This window comes from Eutrema salsugineum, unplaced genomic scaffold (assembly GCF_000478725.1).
Source record: "Eutrema salsugineum unplaced genomic scaffold, Eutsalg1_0 scaffold_2, whole genome shotgun sequence".
Taxonomy (NCBI): Eukaryota; Viridiplantae; Streptophyta; class Magnoliopsida; order Brassicales; family Brassicaceae; genus Eutrema; species Eutrema salsugineum.
This window is the reverse complement of record NW_006256829.1, coordinates 6,641,442-6,661,699: the sequence shown is the minus strand read 5'-3', so window position 1 is coordinate 6,661,699 and position 20,258 is coordinate 6,641,442. Positions and strand designations below refer to the sequence as shown.

General features: G+C 37.2%; 5 protein-coding genes across 6 annotated transcripts; 4 read left to right on the top strand and 1 right to left on the bottom strand.

Moving 5' to 3' along the window:
• Window positions 1–1,118: 1,118 nt before the first annotated feature.
• Window positions 1,119–4,937, top strand: LOC18019439 (protein CLT1, chloroplastic). Its single transcript, XM_006400431.2, has 10 exons — window positions 1,119–1,537; window positions 2,673–2,818; window positions 2,989–3,026; window positions 3,235–3,350; window positions 3,504–3,603; window positions 3,686–3,721; window positions 3,798–3,848; window positions 3,941–4,064; window positions 4,157–4,282; window positions 4,604–4,937. The coding sequence occupies exons 1-10, from the start codon at window positions 1,119–1,121 to the stop codon at window positions 4,774–4,776; spliced, it is 1,329 nt and encodes a 442-aa protein (XP_006400494.1). The 3' UTR covers window positions 4,777–4,937.
• A 381-nt stretch (window positions 4,938–5,318) lies between these two features.
• LOC18019437 (rhodanese-like/PpiC domain-containing protein 12, chloroplastic) lies at window positions 5,319–7,725 on the top strand. Its single transcript, XM_006400430.2, has 8 exons — window positions 5,319–5,579; window positions 5,821–5,940; window positions 6,201–6,292; window positions 6,600–6,700; window positions 6,787–6,891; window positions 7,123–7,231; window positions 7,376–7,426; window positions 7,516–7,725. The coding sequence occupies exons 1-8, from the start codon at window positions 5,342–5,344 to the stop codon at window positions 7,594–7,596; spliced, it is 897 nt and encodes a 298-aa protein (XP_006400493.1). The 5' UTR covers window positions 5,319–5,341; the 3' UTR covers window positions 7,597–7,725.
• Window positions 7,726–8,034: 309 nt separating this feature from the next.
• Window positions 8,035–10,440, top strand: LOC18019438 (calcium-dependent protein kinase 34). The gene is made up of 7 exons (XM_006400428.2): window positions 8,035–8,919; window positions 9,019–9,171; window positions 9,267–9,382; window positions 9,462–9,629; window positions 9,727–9,854; window positions 9,950–10,049; window positions 10,134–10,440. The coding sequence occupies exons 1-7, from the start codon at window positions 8,097–8,099 to the stop codon at window positions 10,227–10,229; spliced, it is 1,584 nt and encodes a 527-aa protein (XP_006400491.1). The 5' UTR covers window positions 8,035–8,096; the 3' UTR covers window positions 10,230–10,440.
• Window positions 10,441–10,503: 63 nt separating this feature from the next.
• On the bottom strand, window positions 10,504–13,271 carry LOC18018560 (polyadenylate-binding protein RBP47B'). 2 transcript variants are annotated; one of them, XM_006400429.2, is made up of 8 exons: window positions 12,986–13,271; window positions 11,944–12,421; window positions 11,735–11,847; window positions 11,525–11,655; window positions 11,310–11,400; window positions 11,063–11,209; window positions 10,901–10,989; window positions 10,504–10,822 (listed from the first exon to the last, which is right to left on the bottom strand). In XM_006400429.2, the coding sequence occupies exons 1-8, from the start codon at window positions 13,127–13,129 to the stop codon at window positions 10,726–10,728; spliced, it is 1,290 nt and encodes a 429-aa protein (XP_006400492.1). In that variant the 5' UTR covers window positions 13,130–13,271; the 3' UTR covers window positions 10,504–10,725. The 2 variants fall into 2 exon arrangements, with proteins under 2 accessions (XP_006400492.1, XP_024011455.1); XM_024155687.1 differs by having other exon boundaries at window positions 11,735–11,835.
• A 3,587-nt stretch (window positions 13,272–16,858) lies between these two features.
• On the top strand, window positions 16,859–17,872 carry LOC18018559. The gene has a single exon (XM_006400427.2). The coding sequence runs from the start codon at window positions 16,915–16,917 to the stop codon at window positions 17,704–17,706; it is 792 nt and encodes a 263-aa protein (XP_006400490.1). The 5' UTR covers window positions 16,859–16,914; the 3' UTR covers window positions 17,707–17,872.
• Window positions 17,873–20,258: the final 2,386 nt, after the last annotated feature.

Genomic DNA, 20,258 nt, shown 5'->3' with positions numbered 1-20,258 from the left:
AGGATAACACAAAAATTGGTTACAATACTTACAATTACATGTAAAAGAAGATTCTAACACTTTCAACAAATGTAAGCGCGCGTATTACGTATACATCTACGTTTTGTGAAATTTCGTGTTCTTATCAAACATAGGACGAATCTAAGAGATATCTGGCATAATGTGTGTTGAGAAATGGTGGCTACAACTTCGCTCACTATTGCTCAAAATTTATGATATTGTTACACAATTAGACAATGAAAATTTGTTACAAAATACATATTTTCACAACATTCTAAACGCGTTATATGCCATCGCACTAATTCAGCTAAACCTGGACTCACAATAATTGGAAAGATAAGAGAAAGCATACAATAGTAACATGCTCATGCTTGAGTTATTACAAATCTCTACACTACCGTATAATGAGAAAAAAAAAATGTTGAATAAAATTTTGACAAAGGAAAAAACTCAAACATCGTTCTATCTCTTGAAGTTTAAATGACAACATAATTTAAGATATGATTGTAAAGTATTTTCAATGCATCTAAAACTATAAATGATATGATTTATGAAGTACATCATTTGAACGTTGTTTCATGTGCTTCAATTGTAACTTGTAAGTCCACTTCACATCATTATTTTAGTTGAAGCATCTAGATAATCTAGTCTTAATTTAATTTTGAATCTTAAACTTAAATTATGCACACGTTTTTTAGGGATCTTATGAATAGGAATGTTTCATTTAATAGTATTTGTTCAAAGGTATTATTAGGTAATGAAAAGATCAGATGTTACGCAAAGAAAAAAAGAAATAATCACATGTTTTCAAAACGTGTTTTAATAAAAAAAATTTTGGACAAATAAACCCATCTAATCATCGTCATATTTATTAACATCTATAACAAATAATTTAATTTGTAAATTTCTGAGGTTTTTTTAAAAAGATTGTGAAAATAGACAATGGAAAACATTGACCAACAAAAAAAAATATTTTGCAAATAATAGTCCCAAATAATAAAAGAGCACACGAGGTGGCTTCGTGCGATGTCAGTCGATACAATTACACCTCCGACTCCTCTCATATTCCCTCTCTCTCTCATTTTACTGGTGTTAATCTCGATCGAACCTGTACAACCATGGCAACGAGCTCCGGCCGGTTAATCGCCGGTATGACGGCGTCGATGAGCTCAATCGAATCGCGTAATGCGAACCCAGCTCAATCCATCTCCCTAATCTATCGAAATCAAATAAACGGTGTACCGCCTATCATCCTCCGGTCCTCTCGAAGGTCCAAGCTCTGGTTAATCGATGCGGTTCCCCCGGCGAAGTCCTGGGACAGATCTGACGATGCCGAAGACATCAAGAGGAAGTCAGACGCGATTGGTGGCATAACCGACGCTCACGTGGTCGCCGGAAAACATGACAGGACGATTGAGATAGTTATTGCAGCGGCGGTCACGGCGGCGCTGGGCGTCGGGAACCGCGTAATGTATAAGCTGGCCCTTATTCCTCTCAAGCACTATCCCTTCTTCCTCGCCCAGCTCTCTACCTTCGGGTAACCATCTTCTCTCTATCTGAAATGCTTATAATTAGTCTGTGAGTTTGCTTTTGTCAAACTAAAACAATTTCGCGTTCGATGAAAAAGTTTAAGTTAGATTTCAGATTTTTGTTGTGAAATGAGTTGATACGATCACGATTTCGCTTTATATTCTCCACACACACACACTCTGCTTCTCTAATTGGTGATCTAGCATACTAAATATTCATTGATAAATCATGGAATGGTATCTTTAATTATGAAAGACGATTCCAAAATTGTTCGATGTGGGAAAGTTGGTATCATATGTCGTATGTTTGGAAAGTGCAAAGCCGAAATATTCATTCGTATGCAAAATGGAGTTTTCAGAAGATTCTCATTAAGAAACCGGGTCATAGTTGGCGACTTCGTTCTGTTTAGATACTTCTACTTTAATGTTCACCAAACATATTTTTATGCGCATATTAACTTTTTCTCACGTGCGAGTTTCTCTCGGTCACCTACTTTCCGATATTTGTTTTAATAGCGAGTTAATGGCGTTCTTGTTGGATCTACAGTGAGTTAATGACTTATTGAACGAAATTAATACTAATTATATCCTCTGTGGATCGTGTCAGAATATTTGCCCCTATCTGAATTTAATTTACCACGTGTCAATCACTTTGTTTTTGTTTTTGGCACGTGTCTCACTCTCTTTTGCATATGGGCTACTGTGTGCAAGTTCTGTATGTTGGTTGCCTTGCTATCAGAGTTTAAAATGTCTACTATTAACGAGAACATAAAATCTGTTACATTGTTGGTTCACCGGTTTATTTATTAGCAGTATGTGAGTGAGATGTACACTCTGAAATGTGCTTATGTGAGTCAAATTTGGTGTAGTGTGTAAATTTTAAAGAACATATATATGGTTGTTTGTGCTGGATGGATCCAAATCATAGTCCATAGTAATAATGTGATTTTGAGCTGTGTAATGTGCTATTTCACAGCTTGGTTACCCTTTTAGAGATAAGCTCTTCTCGTTGTTTTACTTATTCAATGTGAACAAACCCATAATACTATTCACATACTCATTTCCTGGATGTAGTGTATCTTGTTTTGTACCACCCACTATAGTACAAAAAAAACAAAAATTCTCATGCTATACTTCTTGCAGGTATGTAGCTGTATACTATTCTATTTTGTATTTTAGATACCGAGCTGGAATTGTTACTAAGGAGATGCTGTCAGTTCCAAAAATTCCTTTTTTGATTGTTGGCATTTTGGAGTCTCTTGCCCTAGCTTCTGGGATGGCAGCCGCAGGTATCTTTTCATTTGTGCTACCCTAACTTTCCCTTTCCGTTTTCTACTGCAGTTTCAGTAGATGTATACTTTCATTTGTTCGATGAAATCACATGTTAACACTATAGATGCATGAAAATGAACCCTCAAACTCCGGTTTATCTTACTTACCGTTGTTTTTCTTGACTCAGCAAATCTTTCTGGACCATCTACTACAGTTTTGTCTCAGGTTACAACTTACAAGCTTAAAACATTACTATACATTCTATCTTCCATAAGATCAAATTACAACATCAATTTCCTGATTTTCGTTCTAGTGTGTCAAAAGCTGCAAACCCGTCCCTCAAATTCTGTGAATTGCTAGCTAGCTGGTAAAAAGCATGGTTGTTGTCTGAGAAATGTTTCAGAATTAACTATAGTCATTTATTTCTTTGCAGACATTTCTTATTTGGCAAATTCTCTTCTCCATTATTTTTCTCGGGAGGAGATATAGAATAAATCAAATATTCGGGTGTATTCTTGTAGCATTTGGTGTAATCGTCAGTGTGGCAAGGTTAGCCAGCTCGTTTAACTTGCTTAATATTAAAGTGACTTGGTTTCTTTGTCTCCTTTCATTTTTGTTATACTTGTCAAAGGACTCAATGTAACCAGTACAACATATTTCATCCATATTGCGTTTACATACTATTTTCTCTTCCATGTTCAGTGGATCGGGTGCCACTCATTCATTTAAAGATGCAGGAATATTTTGGAGTCTTCTTATGGTATTATCTTTTATGCTTCAAGGTGCAGACACAGTAATGAAGGTTTGTCAATCATTGCTAGTTATATCGCCAACTACAAGATTTTGGGCTCTTCTCTTTAACAGTAAATTTCATATTCTTGTAGGAAGTCATCTTTCTAGATAGCAAAAAGCGGTTGAAGGTAATCATGCCACCGAGAAACTTTAGCAACATTTGCGATTTTGAATTCTGAAAGAAATCTGTTCTTATTATTACAGGGTGCTTCACTTGATCTGTTTGTTGTAAACTCATATGGTTCAGCTTTCCAAGTAGGTATTCTTTGTGTAGCTCCTTGTTTTTGGTATCAGATCATATGCTATCTATTTGCTAGCTAATGTGCCTGTTTCTGTGGTCAACCCAGGTCATATGCATAGCATTGCTTCTTCCTTTTCTTTCAAAACTCTGGGGCATACCGTTTAACCAACTACCGAGCTATCTCAGAGACGGGGGTGCTTGCTTTTTGAACATTGGTACTAGAACAATAGGTCAGTTGATGCTACGCTTTGTGCTCCAGTATCTCCTTGGTTTGTGTCCTCTGTGTAAAGTATTCAACACGCTCGGTTTGGTTTTGACACAGGATGCGAAGGGGCTCCCCTTCTTCCTATAATGTTTGTCATGATGAACATGGCTTACAACATCTCCCTTCTACGCCTAATTAAAATCTCATCTGCTGTTTTGTCGTCTCTGGCATCCACCGTTTCTGGTACAAACTTCGCCTTGTTATAGCCTTGCCATAGTTTCATAATAATCTACTTCTTTAGCTAATTAGTAATTGCTGATGATATCCCATGATCACTCTGAGATTTAAACCCATTAGATGGCTTCTCGGAGTTTTTTTTCCATACATATTGACAAATCATATGATTGGTAATTACATAATCATTCCGTAATCACATAGCTCTAGTGTTGATAATATGCAGAAGCAAGCGATCATAAGATTTGATAAACCATACAAATGTATAAAATCATGTTGTATGAAGAAACTAACTAGCATAAGGAACCTTGTTTGGCTTTGGCTGTGCAGTGCCCATAGCCGTCTACTTGTTCACGCTTCCCTTGCCGTACCTCGGGGTGGCATCTTCACTTCCGACGGGGTTCGTGGCAGGCACAGTGATCCTTGTACTCGGCATGCTTCTATATGCTTGGACTCCTTCTCACTCTTCCGATTCGGTTATCCCTTCTCCCCCATCCACCTAACCGGCACGAGATTCGTTTTTGTAATCTTGTTTGTTTGTTTGTTTGTCCTTTCTCTCTTCTCATTGTAGCATTTGCCATTTTTGTGTCATTGAGGAATCCCTTAGCTCATTGATTGTACATTGGTTTTAGCAATTCTATGCATATATAAAGTGTTTGCGGATCGTTTTCTTTCATAGTAACACTAGGTTGAGTGTTATAAAGCATTTGGATTTTGAGCATATAAGAGCATAATGCGTTTACATTTTACCATAGATGTTTTGACATTGCGGAGCTACGATTGCATCTTTCTGAAAGATGTTTGCCCAAGATGTTTTGGATCATGAGCATATAATATTCGTGATCAAAGTTTCACCAGCTTCCTTAGGCCAAAATGTAAATTTGTATTTTATCAAACTAATTTACCATTATTCCACAATTTTTTTCTAATTGGTCAAAAAAAACCCGCGGAATCGCATTAGCAAAAGCTGTAATCAGAAATTGTGGATCAGAATTATGGGCCCACATTTACACTCTTAAGTGGGTAACCTCTCCGACTTTCCCACACTTGAACTCAACGAGACCCAAAATGTTTAGACTGACCGGAAATCTTTCGTCGGCTTCATCTCCAGCGGCGGCGGCGTCTTTCTCCGCCGCTTTGAGACTCTCCGTTGCTCCGGCTCTCGCTTTGGCCTCTCCTCCCCATCTCCGCTGGTTCTCGACGTTTTCTCGTTCATTTCTCGGCGGACGCATCTCTTCATTCCGACCACGCATTCCTTCTCCGTGCCCGATTATGCTCTCTGGTTTCTCGGCTCTCAAAGCGAGAGGTAAATATCAACTGTTTACCCTTTACTTGCTGTATAAAATATTTAATTGCGAGCTTCTTCTTCTCGAATTTCTAATCGGAACAAAATCTTTACCTCTTATCTGATTTTCAACAAAATTCATGTGGGAATAAGTGGGATTACCCTCTCTTTTTTGAACTGATATACTCATATACCTGTATTCTTGATAATTTCGTTCGTTGATTTCTAATTATCTCTGTTTGTGTGTCTTTTGTTTTTCCAGCTTCATTTAGCAGCGAGAGTAGTGCGAGTAGTGCAAGTAGGGAGATTCTGGTGCAGCATTTGCTTGTTAAGGAGGGTGATTCTGAACTCTTTGCTGAACTCCAAAAGAAAATCTTGGATGGTCTGATTCGTTAAATCCCTTTTCACCCTTTTGATATTTACGTTCTGATGAGACTAAGCTTTTATTTCAACATTAGTTACATAATCCTGTAAGATATTGGGGCTTGGTCAGTTTGTTAACTGGGATAAAAATAATTGTGGAAAAATATTGTACTGATACATAGATGAATTTCTCATTAGTTGTGTGACTGTCACCTTATTTTGTTTGTGTCAGAAGATTAAGGGTGTGTCCTGAATTTCAAGTAACTCTTTGTTGTGAAGGTGAGGATATGAGTGATCTTGCAGCTGAGTACTCGATTTGTCCATCCAAAAAGGAGGGTGGTATACTTGGATGGGTCAAATTGGGTCAAATGGTACGCTCTCTTTTCTATAATTTTAGCCATTTCTTTTGGTTATGAGATTGGTATTGGTTTTGCATTGACACTTTCAAATCTATATGAACCTTGCTGTCCTACCCTCGTTATTACACAAGCAATAGGGTGGTTTAACAATTCCTGGCTGGTTAATTACCTTTTAGCATTGACATTCATGTTCAAATGGAAGTAGTAGAAAGTAACCGATCATAGAAGTAATTCCACGATGGTTGGACTTTCCCATGAATAACTTTGGCAAATTCCTGCTGCAATTAGAGAATAATAGAGCACTTATAATTGTTTTCAGGTGCCAGAGTTTGAGGAAGCAGCATTTGGAGCAGAGCTGAATCATGTGGTGAGGTGTAAAACCCAATTTGGCTGGCACTTACTGCAAGTTTTATCTGAGAGGTAGTTCTTCTGAAAACCATCCTCCGTTAGCGACGTTTTGTATCGACTATTGTAAATTGTCTTAGCGGAAAATTTTATATTGACAGGGAACCTGTGAAAGATATTCAGGTTGAGGAGCTGCATTCCAAAATGCTAGATCCAGTTTTCATGGAAGAGGCTCAGTTAATTGATGTCAGAGAACCTGACGAGATGTAAGCTCCTTTCATCTCTCATCCTGACATACATTTTCCTTCTCCTAGTGGATTAGCTTCATACTCTCTAAACATTTTCGCAACACCATGATTCATGTGCATCTTGCGGAGGTTGATGGTTCTGCCATATAGATACATGTGTACCTCGCACACATTGATTTTAGAAGAAGGACAAAGTATCCATAGTTGTTTCACATTGTCTTTTCTATTTTGTTTCATTACTTTTACCAGAGCCAAGGCATCCTTGCCAGGATTCCAAGTGTTCCCGCTCCGCCAATTCGGAACCTGGGCACCAGACATCACTTCAAAGCTGAACCCTGAGAAGGATACATTCGTCTTGGTATGTTCAGTCTCATCTGCTAATACATATGATTAGCTTTGAAGAAGTTCAGTGGCTCAATTCTTAAATACCCATCAAGAAACATCTGATGTCGAAATGAATTTTTGTGAGTTCTCTGAGTCGCGGCCTTTGTTTCCCATACAGTGTAAGGTTGGTGGCAGGTCGTTGCAGGTTGCGAACTGGCTGCAGTCGCAGGTACAAAGCTTTTTTGCTCCTCGTATTAGTTTGTTTTTCTTTTTATTGACATCCTGATGTGTTTAATGGATTATTGTCTTGTTCCTCAGGGCTTCAAGAGTGTGTACAATGTAGCTGGTGGAATACAAGCCTATTCTCGCAAGGTTGACCCATCAATTCCTACTTACTGAAACTGCCCCCATCAGATTATCCTAGAATTTGCTCCCTTTTTTCTTCTATTCTTATATCCTAATCCAAATAATTGCAAATCGTATTCGGGGAATAATTTAACAATAATAATATAAGGTTCATTTTAGACATTAGAATATATCAATATACTACAAGCAACCTCCGAAATTCTCCAAGAAATGCTCTCAGCCTTTTATACAAAATCCTAAAATAAATACTTAATATTTGCTTTAAATAACAATATACAGACAGGCTTCTGGTTCCTAAAGTCCCTCCCTATCAGCAAACCCCATTATCGTTTTGAAAACTGAAGGCCAGCTAAAATGAAAAAGGCTTGCAAAAACAGAAAAATACTATTCATAGCCAATTTCTTGTTCAAGAAGAAACCAAAAACCTAAACGAATAGACAGAGGAAGGAAGAAGAAAAACAAAAAAAAAGGACCTTTAATTATATTTCTCTTCTTGGTTTTGAGAGCTTACTTCCTCTCCCCTTTATGCAACAATGGGAAATTGTTGCTCTCATGGACGAGATTCAAGGAATAAAAAAGACGACCCCACGCCGGCTAATGCGGCCGGAGGTGGCGGCGGTGCTGGTGGTGGCGTGGAAGCCTCTGTGAGAGCTTCGAGACACCCACCAGCATCTCCTCCTCCTGCAACAAAACAAGGGCCAATAGGACCTGTCTTAGGCCGACCAATGGAAGATGTAAAGAGCTCATATTCATTGGGCAAGGAGCTTGGTCGTGGACAGTTTGGCGTGACTCATCTCTGCACGCAAAAGGCCACGGGGCTACAATTCGCTTGCAAGACCATTGCAAAAAGGAAGCTGGTGAACAAAGAAGACATTGAAGATGTGAGAAGAGAGGTGCAGATAATGCATCACTTGACGGGTCAACCAAACATTGTGGAGCTTAAAGGAGCATACGAGGACAAGCATTCAGTGCATCTGGTTATGGAGCTTTGTGCGGGAGGAGAGTTGTTCGATAGGATCATTGCAAAAGGTCATTACTCGGAGAGAGCCGCTGCTTCGTTGCTAAGGACGATTGTTCAGATAGTGCATACTTGCCATTCCATGGGGGTTATTCACAGGGACTTGAAGCCTGAGAACTTTCTGTTGCTTAACAAGGATGAGAACTCTCCTCTCAAGGCAACAGATTTTGGGTTATCCGTGTTCTACAAGCCAGGAGAGGTGTTCAAAGATATTGTGGGAAGTGCTTATTACATTGCACCAGAGGTTTTGAGGAGGAAGTATGGACCAGAGGCTGATATTTGGAGCGTTGGTGTCATGTTGTATATCCTCTTGTGTGGTGTTCCACCTTTTTGGGCTGGTAATTAAAAGATTTCTGATTCTTTTCTCCTATCTTTCTATCTTTCAAAACAAAGACATAGATAAAAGGGTCTATATATCATTCATGTTGATTTTTCAGAGTCGGAGAATGGGATTTTCAATGCCATCCTAAGTGGACAGGTTGATTTTTCAAGTGATCCATGGCCAGCCATTTCACACCAGGCAAAGGATCTCGTCAGGAAGATGCTTAACTCTGATCCAAAACAAAGATTAACCGCTGCTCAAGTTCTCAGTAAGCAAACTCCTATTTCAAAGAGTAATTAATTAAGAAGCTCCTATATTATCATTGAAATTATTTTTTTTTAACATATTTGTCTTTTTGTAAAGACCATCCATGGATCAAGGAGGATGGAGAAGCACCAGATGTTCCTCTTGACAATGCAGTGATGTCAAGGCTCAAGCAATTCAAAGCAATGAACAACTTCAAGAAAGTTGCTTTACGGGTAAAATTTAATATCTTTCTCAAAAGCATAATACATGTGACAAATATGACTCACTGGCCTCGTCAAAACGAACAAACAGGTGATAGCCGGGTGCTTATCAGAGGAAGAAATCATGGGGTTAAAGGAGATGTTCAAAGGAATGGACACTGATAACAGCGGAACAATAACTCTTGAGGAACTAAGACAAGGACTTGCCAAGCAAGGTACAAGGTTATCTGAATACGAAGTCCAGCAATTAATGGAAGCAGTAAGTCTTTGTTTTGTGTTTGTGTGCTATGCTATAATTGCCATCTATTTATTAAAGATGGCAAAATAAGTGCTTTGTTTTTTCTGTTTTCTATTAGGCTGATGCGGATGGTAATGGTACAATAGACTATGGGGAGTTTATAGCAGCAACAATGCACATCAACAGACTCGACAGAGAAGAGCATCTCTACTCAGCATTCCAACACTTTGACAAAGACAACAGTGGGTATGTAAATTAGCACATATATAACAGTTTTTTTTTATGATATACTAAAATTTAGTTGAAACCAAAAACAAATGATGCTATGTCTCGGTTTGCAGATATATCACAATGGAAGAGCTGGAGCAAGCCCTGAGGGAGTTTGGCATGAATGATGGCAGAGACATTAAGGAAATCATTTCTGAGGTTGATGGAGACAATGTAAGTGCCTTTCACTTTCACATTTCCTTCCTTAATTAGCACATACAAACATCCTAAAAAAAAACAACTATTTCATTGATGTAGGATGGGCGGATAAACTACGAGGAATTTGTGGCAATGATGAGAAAAGGAAACCCAGATCCTAACCCTAAGAAGAGGCGTGAACTGTCATTCAAATGACCCATCTGGGAGAGACAAGTCAGAAGCACATAAGAGAATCAAGGAGAAGGAAAAGTTATTCTAAAGTAGGCTTGGGTTGCTCATGATTGAGAAGAAGATCACCAAGAGAGATAAGTATGGGATTAGGGAAAGTATGTTTCATGTTCGTAAGTATTTTATGCTTGTCTACTACTGAATTAAAGTGTCAAAGAGGTTTCTCAATGTATCAAATTCTTTTTCAGTTTAAAATTGTGCATTACAGTGATGTTTGTTAATAACGGCTGAGCAGATCATAAAAGGCATCATGAAGTCTTCTTTTTTCAGACTTATTTTTCTATGAAGCAAACAGAGAAAGAATAGTCATAATTTCCAGAAAGCTGGAAAAATTCATGATTTAGCATTGTCACTATGTCCTAACAGAACAATCAAACAAAGAGCAGTGACTTGTAATGCGAGAAAGTGAAATGGACACACTAAACATCTCAACGCATAAACCATTCTATTCTTCTCTTCACGATCATTTGCCCACTTGTGATGTGAGCACTGTGGTACGCTGCCACAGTGACCGTCCTAATAAGCCATTTGCATGAACCGAAAGGTAACTGGCATTTAACCTACAAGTGCAAAAGGAACAATCAATTGGGACATTCAACTAATCACCAACCAACGTAGGAATGTGAAAGAAAGTATACTTGTCTACATCAGGAGTGGCCATCGGATCATATAACTCTTGCTCTGCCCCTGCAACTCCAGAGTTTGTAATATCTTGTGTAGCTTCTCCCTGAAAAATTGCCGACAATGAAAAAAAAAAAGTATCCACATATTGCAAAAGCTTTTTAAGTTTATTTCTATACCTGTTGCGGATACTGGGGATAGCCATATCCACCATATGCGTACAAGGATGGGTCTTGAGTTGTCCCATAAGCATATGCATCATAGCCTTGTCCATAACCATAGTACCCACCCCACTGACTCGGATCTGCTTGTGTTACGTAACCATCCTAGAACAAATACCAAAAATCATCAACGACATTCAGTGAACAAGCGAGTAAAGTAAGGCTCTACATCACATCAGTCTAGGCTACGACAAAAAAATTTCACCTGTCCTGGATTTTTACTCCAAGAGATTCGAACTGCTTGTTGACCAATCACTTGCCCCTGCATTTTCTGAATGGCTTCTTCTGCAGAAGGCCTGCGGTGAGCATTGGGCAGAAGTCAAAATTGGTGAGCAGATCTAGAAATAAACATAAATGACAAACCAATACATGGGAGCAATCACAAGTGAAGTGAATTCTGAGTTTTACTGGATGGTTTACCTGGTTTTGAATTGAACAAAACCGTATCCCTTTGTTGCAGGTATTTTGACATAAATAATCTCTCCAAATTGCGAGAATGCTTTCTTCAGCTCTTCCTCTGTAACATTTGGGTCCAAATTGGAAATTGAAATCTGTACACCAAAACCAACGCATGAAGACGACAAGCAAAGAGAATTTCGAGATGAAAGCTCAAGCTCAGACAAAACTTACCGTTGTACAGGTGATGTCATTTTCAGGTGCGAGCACCTGTGCTGGTTGAGCAACGTACGCTGCGACTGGTGCAGCAACTGCAGATGGGACTGGAACTGGAACTGGGTAAACAGCTAGAGAAGACGTCCCAATTAGGCAAATGATACCAAACAGCTGAACTAAACAAGATTCGATTAAGATAATTCAAATCCTGAGTTTTGTTCTCATACCTTTGGTGACATATTGTTGCTGCACACCGACGTTTTTTTTAGGCGTTGCTGCGCTGATACGCATAGGCCTTGTTGAGCAATACAAACCATTCATTTCAGCCATGGCCCGGTTCCTTTCACTTTCCTCAGCAAACTTTACAAAACCATAACCTTTTGATCGTCCAGTACTTGGATCAGTAACAACCTTGGCACCTCTAACAGAAGAATAGTGAACACGGAATGTCTCTTGAAGGAGATAATCTGTGACATCTGGTGCTAAGTCTCCAACAAAGATAGAATGATCGGGTCCAGCATCTACTTTCTGGCCTGAGCCAAAAGAAGCCCAATTTAAGCGGAAAGGTATCTCCGTTCCAGGCATCTGCGTCCCATTGTAAGTCTGAAGCGTTCTCTCAGCGGCTGCGTGAGATACAAACTCTATAAAACCATACCCTTCTGGCTGGCCTGTGATCTTGTTACGTATTACCTTGACAGAAACGAGCTGCACATACATATATCATTGTAATGTTAACTAAAATATGCTTACACACTAACTAAACTATAACAAGGATCATATAACATCTGAACTTAAGAGCTTAAACACTAAAGATATAAATTAGAGACCAAAAAAAGGATCTCCCCTAGACTTTATAACAACAATTCTTACTTGCAGGAAAGCCTATTGTGGAGTCCAAAAGGAGGTAAGAAATTAACAAATGAAAGTACATGTATCACCTACTATTACCTACCTACTGAACTGAGAGCTACCTATAAACAGTGAACATCGAACATGGGAAGAGCCTTTCGAGAAAGACGAATTCATACTAAGAATCAGAGTTTTCAATGAAGCGCACGAAATAGCTAAAACACTTAACATCCCCAAAGTCAAATTCTCTTCTTTATCTTTTCCTAAAACGGCAAAGAACCCTAGATAGTTAGATACCAAACGGTTACAACCCAGAGAAATCGAGAGCAGTAAATTGGAAGTACACAGAGTCACAACACGCAGAGAAGCTGAGGAAGAAGTGAATAGAAACGGAAAAAAAAAAAAAAACTGAATAGTGACCTCGCCGGTTTGGGAGAAGCAGGAAGAGAGGTAATTCTCGTCGACCCAGTACTGCAAATCTCCAATCCAAAGGGTTCGCACTTCTTCCAGCGTCTGTGGATGGTGATAGCCTTGCGGTTGCGTCTGCGGCTGCATCATCGCCATCGTCTTTTGTTTCTTCCTCAAAAACGTAACCTAATAAACAAACACACGACGCGCTAATAGCGGAGGGAGGCGTCGGCAAAATATCCCGGCCGATCTAAGGAATGTGTGAATATTTTCGGATTAATTTAAACATTAGGACGAATAAATAATAATGTCTTTTTAGTGTATTTACTTACACAAAGGTATGAATTATCTGCTAAAATAGCTAACTACTTATTGTGGGAAATAATTTCGTTTGATGACAAATTTCCCGCAATTAATAAGAAAAAGACATATATGAAAACAACACAAACATGATGTCTTGTTAGACTTCCTAACGCTAAGTAAGTAAACAAAATCACTAAACTTGGTTGAGAACATTTATTAAAAAAAATACATAAGATTTTGTGATCAACGACGTATTATCTAACTTGGATCCTGAACAGAGATCGATCAAAAATTTGGTTGGGGAAAATCGCTCATTTCTAGCCATCTGATCACCAAGCTGCTAGTGTTCCTTGAGCGTGGCTATACGACTTGGTCCTGGTGGTTCCCTAATAACTTATCTATCGAGTCAATTATAAATTGCCTAGCTCCTCCATTTTAATATCTAATAATTGTGAAAATCTATCTCCAACTAAATCTCACCCGAAATATATTGGGAGGACTAAGATCATGTTACGAGCAGCATAAACAAAATTAATGTTATCTCTGACTACAGTACTTGGATCAAATTGAATATTCTGGTCCTTGTTCTAAGATGATGTAACCTACGAAACGTCTAAAAGTCACTGAAAGTATTGTAACTTATTGGGTGCACATTACATTATGTACTTTTCATATGATTTCTTCTTTAAAATAACACTTTGCTCAAATTGATTGATTACATATATAAAACGACCCAAGCAGGCGCGACTTATCCTTTCTTTCTCAAAAAACCAAAACATGTACGACTTATCCATCTTTAGATGTTAACACTACCACTTCAAATGGCGACAACATAACAGATGGTGCGTAATGGCATAATGATTAAAAATAGTAATTAAAACCGGTGAAAACAACATACAAAAAGTGATATACTGATAACTAACAAATAAAGAAAGCAAAGTTAAACTCTCAAACTAAATTGATACAGCATTATAAGTGCCTTTTAAAAGAAAATAATAGAAAAATACATATATTCAATACAACTAATACAAAATTCGTTTCGGCTGTTTTACATTTGAGACTAATTTGGATTTTGGATCATTCGCAACCTATTTTTATTAAACGGTTTTGCTCCATTCCATGTACAAAATTGGATTAAGTGCATTTTTGTAATCCGTGTTACAATGAAAAATTAAACGCCGTATGAGACATGCACTATATTCAAACCAATTGACAGCAACATCTTGTAGGTAAATCATATATAAACTCAGATATGACAGTTCAATATATTTCTGGAGTTTGTTAGGGGTTTTCGAAAATATATATTACGATGATAGTACAATAAATCATATACATAGGTGAAGTAGAATAGGAGCTGGTACAACATCAACCACATATGCATATGTTTGGCTCTAAGTGGATGGATGCATGTGCTTCTTTGCATTGAGAAGCGTTTAGTACGTGATTAAGATTCTAATGTGGTCAAAGTCAAAGCTCATCTACACTTTGTTTCTCTTATACACTACAACAAAAATATTTCCTTCCAATTATTAATCATATAGCCAGTAATGTCTTCATTAAATTATGGGGGTGATCTTCATATTTTTCCTTGACCATATCTTCATGTTTATATAAATAAAAGCAAAGTGATATCCATAATTATTCTTCGGGGACCTTTCGTTACAACTATTCTATTTTCTTCAACACCTTGATTCTTGTTTCTTATATATAGGGTCGAGATTTTGGGTTTTTTTTTTCCGTTTTTTTCAGATTATATAAGTCACTTTTAATAAAATCATCAAACTGAAATCATCAATTTGAAATTAGATAGGTTTGGTTTTTACTCAGTTCAATTTAGTTCGATTCGGCTCAATTTCTATTCGATTTAGGCTGAGTTTGGTTTCCAGTTGACGTAAAAACTTCTCAAAGTATTTTCAAAATATTTTTTCAAACAAATATGGTTTATATAGAAAAAAGGTGGTTTGTAAACTGAAAGAGAGACTCGGTTAGAGAGTCTTCTCAAACGATTGCTAACATTTTTGCGTGAATCAAAAGTTGATGTAATGATGAGTTAACAATACAGCTAGTGTGGTTATCGGGTAATAATTAGCCAAAACAACTATTGAAACATATAGGGTAGAAAATAGAAGAACTTTTAACAAAAAATATATGTAGGGTAGGTTGGAATCTTGTATTTTTGCTTTGCATGGAAATGGACAGTTAATAATAAACAGTGACACGTGTTTCGTAGTAAGATCTTAGGCAACATCGCTGTCCTCTCCCTCGCTCCTCTCAACGACAAAATTCAAAACTTTGCACTGTGGTAGAAAAAACAAAAGAAGCATGTACGTTATACTTATACCTTATAAAGATGGGGTGTAATTAATCAATGGAGCTAAACAACACTAGTAATAATAATTTTGGCAATGACAATAACTAAAACGATCTGCACCATAGCTAAAACGAGTGGTCCAACACCGAGAAACCCGCGTTATCATTTTTCTTAACGCTGAGTAATTAGAGTAACCAATACTCGCCATTGTAACAGTATTTAAAAATCGAGAAACCACACTATATTTGTATTAATATAAGAAAGGTTAACCTTGTCATCTGGAATCTGGATCCGATTCAACCAAAGATAAGCAGATGGAAAGAAATGGTGCTATCTCGTCTTATCCGACAATTGGCTTATACCAAAATTAAATGACGATGACCAATTCCGGCGAGAGATTTTCGCGCAGGAACAATAATATTCTTTGTATATTCTCCAAATTCTCTTCTTTCAACCCGATTATATTTTTCAACAATCGGACAACTGTATATATTTCTTAGTCAAAGTGAGGTATTTATATATGTCATTTAATTAACCATTTATAGGTTTTTATCTCTGTTGAAATATAAAATGTATGTATGCAGAGTCTTTTAGTGGAATAAAATTGTTATTTGAAAATATTACTAATTAGTAAAATATACAACGGATATTTATATATTTTTGTAATATATATATATATGTAAAAGAAATTTACATATCGAAAATAAGAGAACAGTAAATAAATACAAAAGAAATTAATAATACACAAGCATTCTTTTTTACAGTATAAAGATTATAAGCGCAATGGTAAATTCAAATTAAACTGTGTGTGTGAAGAAAGAAAGAAAAAAAATATAGATCATTTTGAGTTGTACTTGTTTTCACATGGCAACGACACGAAGCTCATGTGAGGACATGTGTTCACTGTTCAATTATCTCTCCACTTTCCTTCAGTCAAACCCCCTCGATTCCTACTAATTTCAAATCCACATCTATGAATCTATTTTTTTAAATTATATAACTAGCTAGATTAAATGCATCTCCCGATCGATGTGAGTAATATTTTAATAAACAGTTAGCATGTTCATATCCTCTAATCTTCATCTTCCGTAGGTTCTTCATCTTCTTACAGCTCTGTAATTTGTCTGCTTCTTCTGTTTCCATCTCAACGTGTCCATGTGGTCTTACCTCATATCATATCTTCTCTCTCTCTCTCTCATTTTGTTTTTATATATTATCCTCATCATCATTACTTTCTGAATCTTCACTTCCCTCTCTCTCTCACTCTCTCTCTCTCTCTCCAAAAGTCCACTTGCTTTGTGTGTGACTTCATAGATTGTACGATCATATGGTATCAGCGGAAACGGCGACAATGGCGGAGGCGAAGATGATTTTCATGACGGAGGCGCCACCGTCGTTGTCAGGACCTCGCATTTCCTTCTCCGCGGATTTATCATCATCAGACAGCGATGGAGATTTCATCTGCATCAACCCGGACAAACTCGTGTCGGGAAAAGAAGAAAAAGACAAGAGCTCCGTGAAAGCCGGAGACTTTGAGTTTCTGTCGAATACCCAAACGATGCTTACCCCCGACGAGCTGTTCTCCGAAGGAAAGTTGCTTCCTTTCTGGCAGGTAAAGCATTCAGAGATGCTTCAAAACGTTACACTGAAAACAAAAGTCGACGAAGATAAAGAAGATCGTAAAGAAGTGAAAGAGCAGGTTATTAACAACAACAAGGAGCAGGAGAATAACAACAACAGAGGAAGCTGGTTTCTTGACGACGATCCTTCTCCACGTCCACCAAAATGCACGGTGCTGTGGAAAGAGCTTTTGCGGCTGAAGAAACAGAGGACCAACACGACTACGAATTCGTCAACGAGGGCATCGTCTCTCTCGCCGTCTTCTTCTTCGAGCTCGACTTCTTCTTCGTCGAGCTCCATTGGGGATGCGGTGAAGAAGGAGGAGAGAGAGAAGGAAGGGAAGAGAGGTAATAAAGGATTAGAGAGGACGAGATCTGTGACTATGAGGATAAGACCCATGATTCATGTTCCTGTTTGTACTCCGTCTAAGTCCTCTGCTCCGTTGCCTCCTCTGTTTCCTCTAAGGCTTCAGAAAAACAGAGTAGAGAGACGAACTTGATGATAGACATCGTTTTCTCTATTTGGATTTATATTATCTACCCTTCTTTGGTTGGGTTTTGTGATTAGATGGATTGTGTTTTGTTGAACTTTGTGATTGAAATCTGAGGTGTGACAGTGTATAAATGTGAAGACATTTTCATACCCGAAAACAATAAGAAATTCATCATTGAATACACCCATTTTTATGCTTTTCATCTCTTTATGTTTGTGGATTTGAAAGACTTTTTCGTTTTGTATCTGTGTCTGTATCTAAGCCTAAAAGTTTTCTTGGGTTTGGGATTCACCAGAAAGATCAAATCTTTGGTTTAGACTTCATGGTTCGTTAGTTTAAGATCTGAAAAACGTGAGGGAGACAAAAGAGTAAATGCCAAAAAAATAACGAAAGAGCAAGAAAGCAGATTACAGTGATGTGCACATGCAAGTTTCAGATGTTTTGTTAGATCCTTTTCTCTCAGCAAAAATCCACCAAGTGACTCTGCTCAACATTTATAGGACAGGGTCCACTTCTGCAACTCTGGCCTAACATTTTTAACCCAAAATCAAATTAATCCCCAGACATCAAATTCATAGTATTCACTTCCGTTAGATCATACATGACTCCAATTATTATAATAGCCACGCTGTTTTCTATCATTATAAAACAGTACTGAAACAGACCAAAGAATGGGTGGACACAGTAACATATAAACAAGTATGTACAAAAGCATTTCTGTTCGGACGGTTTTGTGACTTACTTACCTAAGATCAAGTCCTGGTTTCTGAAGAATCTTGCTTGAACTTGGCCCGCTAGATTTATGTCTTGAAAGAATCTCTAACACAGGAAACAATGTCAATGGTCTCCTCAAGGAATAAAGAATCTTAGCTTAGTGCAAGGTTGATGTATTGCATTAAAAAAAAAAAAAAGGGTTGATTATTAGCCATCATCCTTCTGTCAAGAAAGTAATTAATATGTAGGAAAAAAAAGAAAAAGACAAAATTATATAAATAAAGATAAACATGGGGTAGAAACATGATATTAATACAAGGCACTGTCTTTGGGAGGTTTCGAACAAAAACATCTAATAATCACTTATGAAATTAGCATGCAAACAAAATTTAATAAATTTTAAAACCATCAAGTAGTTCAGCCATTGGAAAATGCTTATGTGAGTTAGATATGTAGTTTGTTTTTATATTTCAATTCCTAGATATAAGGATTGAAGAACGCATTTATAGAGTTATCTTTTTTTCAGGTCTTAAAGGTTTACATGTCTAATATTGGACGTAGCCGTAAGTCGTGGATGAGCTGAATCCCTGGACCACAAGTGCACACTGCACAGCATGGAAGTGTGAAGAACTCGACAAACACAAGATTTTTATGATTTGGAAAGCATTAAGCTGGATGTTTTATTCTTTAAAAATCGTCTTAAGTTAACCTATATAATGATTACTCTTATGACTTAACTGGTCTTGCGTTTAAGCTAATCTTTACAATAAGTACACTTATTGGTGTTACACAATCCTAATTCTGTAAGATTGTTCTCAACCGATTCATAGTCTAACGAGTTCTACCTAAAAATCTCACCCAACCACACAAATCAATGAAAAAAAAAAATACTCATCTCTAGGCTTCTGTTTGTAATAAACTTCAAGGTACACAATCTCTCAACTTACGGCACCACGTCAACTCTCGAAAAATTGCAAGTAACATGTATATGGACACCAGCTAGAATCACACATCAATTACATTGACCAAAATTTTGCCGACTTAGACCTCACACATATAATTATTTATTTTAGTCTCGTGGTGAATAACTCACATTCTGACAAACGAATTTACATGCTACTGAAAAAAAAAAACAGAAAAGTTATATGCTATTGAGTTTCCATATTTCATCATGAGCTATGAATACTATAATAAACCCTAAAAATCGCTTTTTTTTGGGGTTCCCTTTGTTTCCTCAAAGTTAAAAAAAGCGTGCTCGTGCCTCCGAAGTTTTCATTTCATGTGGTCGCCATTTATAAAGAAATGGTTCCTTTTTTTTTTCTAAAATTTAAAGATAGGCTTCTTTCTTCTCTCATCTATATAATTCTGTTATTTTATTCACACTTTCAAACACGTCTCCTTTGTGGCAGACCACACAAAGTCCAAAAGCCTACTATTTGTTTTTTTTTTATAATAAATATATATCAAAATAATAATGAGATTACCTTATATTTAGAGTTTTTGCAAGAAAACTGTACAACCTTGATCCTTTTCATCGTTCGATAATCTTTTCTATTTATCCTCTCTAATTTTTTTTCCCATACACCCGCAAGTTAGCATCATATGGCTAGAAAAACATTTCGAAATGAACAACAAAAAACATGTAGATGAATTTTTTAAAAATGCGTACGAGTTATATTCTACTTCGTTAGGACATATTTAACCACAGGATGTATTTTCTGTCCAACATTCGATTTTGAATTTTTATTTTCCCACACAGTCCAGTTTAAAACAATTTTAAAACTAATATATGTACGAAAAAAAATAAAAATAAAGGCGTTTTTTCGTCGAACGAAAATACCCAA